General features: G+C 62.4%; 1 protein-coding gene across 1 annotated transcript; it reads left to right on the top strand.

Moving 5' to 3' along the window:
• Window positions 1-3443: 3443 nt before the first annotated feature.
• Window positions 3444-4877, top strand: KCNS2 (potassium voltage-gated channel modifier subfamily S member 2). Its single transcript, XM_008148512.3, has one exon. It carries the CDS (start codon window positions 3444-3446, stop codon window positions 4875-4877), a length of 1434 nt encoding a protein of 477 aa, XP_008146734.2.
• Window positions 4878-5121: the final 244 nt, after the last annotated feature.

Raw genomic sequence — 5121 nt, forward strand, 5'->3', positions numbered from 1 at the left:
GGCCCTGCGTGGCTGGGGCATGTTGGCACAGCTCTGTTGGCTGTGGAAGGGGAGGAGGGAGGAGGGGGAGATGAGATTGGTGCAGAGTGACCCCATTATAAGGGGGAGAGCCCAGGGCCCCGGGAACAGCCCTGGTGTCTGCAGATGGATGACCGTCAGGGTGGGAGGGACAAGGAGAATCAGAGGGCAGAGAGGGCTTTCCCCACGGGCCAAACCTCCCACAGCCACAGAGGAAGAAGGAAGGAGCAAGAACAAAGCCAGACAGGAACAGAGGGGGCAGGCAGAGAAATAAAGCAGGAGAGGGAGGGCAACCCCAGAATCATCAAACCCAAGACTTCTGGGGGGTAGGGACCCTCCAAATGTGCCAGGGCAGGCGAAGTCTGGGCGAGGCCAGGGCTGGGAGAGGCTGGGAATGGTGGCCCTGCAGCAGAAGCCACTGACAGGTGGCGGTGAAGCAGGGGGGTGTGAGCCTTGGGGTGGCAGGAGCCAGGCAGTGAGAGGACGGCGAAGGGCTGGAGTGAGTCGCTGGGCCCAGGGAGCCTGCCCCACAGGTGCTCTGCGAAGGGAGACCTCACAGCCAACACCGCCCTGAGGTGTAGTTGGGGTAGAAAAGTAGGGAGAGAGGCAGCAGCACAGGATTATGCATGTATTCACACACACACACACACATACACACACACACACACACCACCACCACCACCACCAGCAGCAGCAGCAAGCGTGGCACACTCTCAGCTGCACTCCCATGAGAATAAAAGAGACCCAGGGGCTGCCTGACCTCAGGAAAAGCAAACAGAGGGCAGGTACAGACACTGGGGCCCAACCAGGTGTGGGAGAGCCACAGACTTAAAATGATAGAGCCAGCAGACCTCGGTAGGGAATGAGACAAACATACTTCAAACACAGACCTTGAAAAAAATAGAGAAGACAATGACAACAAATACTGGCGCCTCTCTCTCTCTCTCTCTCTCTCTCTCTCTCTCTCACACACACACACACACCTCTCTAAAAGCACTAGACACAAAAGTAAGAAAACACGTGTGGCCCTCACCACCCTATCCTCCCCTCCCACGTGCACTTGCAGGGACGTGGGTGTGGAGCCCTCTCAGAGGCCACACACCTGCACACAGTCCCACACACACCAGAGGCAGGGGGCTGGGCAGGGACAGCTTTCCTCTAAGTGAAGCCAGGCTTCCCCGGAAGCCCCACATGAAGCCAGAACGATGGCCCCAGGCCCCCCGAGGATCCCCTCAGCACTCAAGCTGCACAGAGCATCGGACTAGTTACGACGGCCTTGGCCGGGCCACATCAGAAAGGATGTGCTTTCCATTGTGGCTCTGGTGGCTGCCCTGTGAGTCCAGAGCCACGCTACGTCTGACCAAGACCTGGGGCCCACCAGCTCTCTGCTAGGCTCACAGGATGTGCTAGTCCTTGCAAGTAAGGATCATGCAGAAGGGCGGAGAAACCGAGGGGAGCAGGCTGTGGGTCCATTTCTGAGCGTGGGCCCACCTTAAGGAGCACCCGAAGGAGGTCAGAGCTCAGATCTGGGCCATAACCTCCTGGAGAATGGGGACACAGTCCTGAGGACACTGCACTGGACTCACACCCCACAGTCTCCACTGTGTCAGCATGCACACCCTGTCATTGTCCGCTGAATGCTACACTGCATACAGCACACTGTACACACAGCTAGCTCTTAGCCTCCCATGTGTACATGCACTGCACACATCTCCCCACCCCTCAGAGGTCCCATTCTTATCAAGGCTGCACACAGACACTGAAAAGTCCTACTGTCCTCAGACCACACACACACACCACACACACACACACACACACACACACACACACAGCTCTGTGCATTCCTTGAAAGCCCACACAGCACACGGGCCTGTGCACACACAGTGCCCACACAGAACTCGGTGACTCTCGCCCACGCGGAAGGGGCCTGTGCTCCCGCCCTGGCAAGCTCAGCTGGGCTCGCCCTCAAGCTTCCCTGCCCCCTCTTCTGCCCTCCCGCTGCCTGCCCCCCCCCCCCCCCCAACACCCCTCTGCCCCTCAGCTTCAGGAAACTTTTCATCAGGTCCCTAAAGGGGGAACCCCACAGTTCCTCCAGTTCCTGCCCTTCCCGCTCCCGCCTGAGACCCAGTGGGGAAAGGTCAACGCAGGCAATCCCCTGCTTGAGCTCTGGGAGGAGGGAGGGTGGCAGTAACAGCTGTCACCAGGAGATGGGTGAGGGCATGGGGAAGGTGTCGGCCCTGAGTGGAGCCGGGGGCGCAAAGGGGTGGCCCTGACGTGCCGGTGGAGAGCAGAGAAGCTGTGGCTGCGGCGGCCGCGCCTGGGACTGGGCGCGCGGAGCTGTCCGTTCAGCACCACCGCGAGGGCGCCGGCTCCGCTCCCGCTCCGGCTCCCGCGGGCGCCTGCGGCGCGGCTGTTGTTTCCGGGGGGTGAAGGGCGCTCAGATCGAGAGAGGTGGCTCTGCGAGCGTCGGGGCCAGCAGCCACCTGTGAGCCTTCTGCAACTGCAGGCGGCAGTGGCATCTCCGGCCGGAGACAGGAGGAGACGCTCGGCGGACCCCGCCCGCCTGCCCGCCAGGCGCATACACAGGCGCACACACACTCGCATCCGCGCCGCGCACACGCACAGCCAGCTCGCAGCGGCAGCCGCAGCGATGCTCGCCAGCAGGTTGGGGAAGTTTCCCGCCGGCCCTGGCCACGGGCCCCAGTGCTCGCAGGTAAGCGCTTCCAGAACGCTCAGGGCGAGCCCTGGCCGCTCTGCTGGGTACGGCTCGGCGCGCGCGGCGCACGCGGCTCGGGGGGCACCGCGCCCGGCGGGCAGGGAGGCCCGGGGCGGGGGGCGAGGTGACTCCAGTCGTGGGGGCTGGACACAGGAGATGCCAGGCCGGCCCCTTACCCCCAGTCCACGTTTACAGACTCGCGCAGTGAATTTCCCCGCCTCCCTCCCGAAGCTACGCGCCCCCATCTCGGCCCAGCCCTGCCAGTGCGCATCCCAGCTCCGGTCCCGCCTGTCTGCGGCGAGCGGGCGGGGACGTCTCCTCGGCCCGCCCACGGGCAAGGTCAGCTCGCAGCCCCCTTTTCTCGCAGAGCCGCGGGGGCGCGACTCGTGCAGGCGTAAAGGGACCGACAGGACCCCCTGGATGGGGGGTAGGGTGGGGGAGGCGCGGCCATGCTAGTGGAAACATACCCCGCCTCCAGCCTTTCCTTGGGAGGGGGCCAAGCCACACAGAACCACTCCTCCCATCCCAGTGCCCTTCGGCGCCCAGACACCCACCTGGAGAGGACGGGGCCCGCCAGAGATGGGTGGGAAAGAAGAGAGGGGCGCCCAGACCCTGAGCACCCCGCGCTCACCCGATGCGGTTCCCTCCGCTTCCAGGTGTAGGTAGCACCCGGGTTCGGGTTCGGTGCCGGAGGCTGGGCGTCTCCAACATGACCCGCCGGAGCCTGTGGGACGTGTCGGAGGCCAACGTCGAGGATGGAGACGTCCGCATCAACGTAGGGGGCTTCAAGGGGCGGCTGCGCTCGCACACGCTGCTGCGCTTCCCGGAGACGCGCCTGGGCCGCCTGCTGCTCTGCCACTCGCGCGAGGCCATCCTGGAGCTCTGCGACGACTACGACGACGTCCAGCGCGAGTTCTACTTCGACCGCAACCCCGAGCTCTTCCCCTACGTGCTGCACTTCTACCGCACCGGCCGGCTGCACGTCATGGCCGAGCTGTGCGTCTTCTCCTTCAGCCAGGAGATCGAGTACTGGGGCATCAACGAGTTCTTCATCGACTCCTGCTGCAGCTACAGCTACCACGGCCGCAAAGTGGAGCCCGCGCAGGAGAAGTGGGAGGAGCAGAGCGACCAGGAGAGCACCTCGTCCTCCTTTGACGAGATCCTGGCCTTCTACAACGACGCCTCCAAGTTCGAGGGGCAGCCCCTGGGCAACTTCCGGCGGCGGCTGTGGCTGGCGCTGGACAACCCGGGCTACTCGGTGCTGAGCCGGGTCTTCAGCATCCTGTCCATCCTGGTGGTACTGGGGTCCATCATCACCATGTGCCTCAACAGCCTGCCGGACTTCCAGGTCCCCGACAGTCAGGGCAACCCTGGCGAGGACCCCAGGTTCGAAATCGTGGAGCACTTCGGCATCGCCTGGTTCACGTTCGAGCTGCTGGCCAGGTTCGCGGTGGCCCCCGACTTCCTCAAGTTTTTCAAGAATGCCCTCAACCTGATCGACCTCATGTCCATCGTCCCCTTTTACATCACTCTGGTGGTGAACCTGGTGGTGGAGAGCACGCCGACCTTGGCCAACTTGGGCCGAGTGGCCCAGGTCCTGAGGCTGATGCGGATTTTCCGCATCTTAAAGCTGGCCAGGCACTCCACGGGCCTCCGCTCCCTGGGGGCCACCCTGAAATACAGCTACAAGGAAGTGGGGCTGCTTTTGCTCTACCTCTCCGTGGGGATTTCCATTTTCTCCGTGGTGGCCTACACCATCGAAAAGGAGGAGAACGAGGGCCTGGCCACCATCCCCGCCTGCTGGTGGTGGGCCACCGTCAGCATGACCACGGTGGGGTACGGGGACGTGGTCCCGGGAACCACGGCAGGGAAACTGACGGCCTCTGCCTGCATCCTGGCAGGTATCCTCGTGGTGGTGCTGCCCATCACCTTGATCTTCAACAAGTTCTCCCACTTCTATCGGCGCCAAAAGCAACTTGAGAGCGCCATGCGCAGCTGTGACTTTGGAGACGGAATGAAGGAGGTCCCTTCCGTCAATTTAAGGGACTACTATGCCCATAAAGTTAAATCCCTCATGGCGAGCCTGACAAACATGAGCAGGAGCTCGCCAAGCGAATTAAGTTTAAATGATTCCCTACAGTAGCAGGGAGGACTTGTCCTCAAACCCACATGGTTGAGCTGCCCCTCGTGCCTCTGACACAGTCCAGGCACCTTAGGGTTATGGCATAAGGAGTACGGCCAGCCCCGAAGGGGAGAGATGCATGGGCTATGCAGCCAGGTTGCTTCTACAGTAGTTAGAATCGTTTTCAGAGGGTGGTGTGTCCGGCACCATGCCTTCGCGCCTTTCAATGAAATGACACTCACTGGTGTTTGCATCACGGGCATAA

This window comes from Eptesicus fuscus, chromosome 19 (assembly GCF_027574615.1).
Source record: "Eptesicus fuscus isolate TK198812 chromosome 19, DD_ASM_mEF_20220401, whole genome shotgun sequence".
In the NCBI taxonomy this organism is placed as follows: Eukaryota; Metazoa; Chordata; class Mammalia; order Chiroptera; family Vespertilionidae; genus Eptesicus; species Eptesicus fuscus.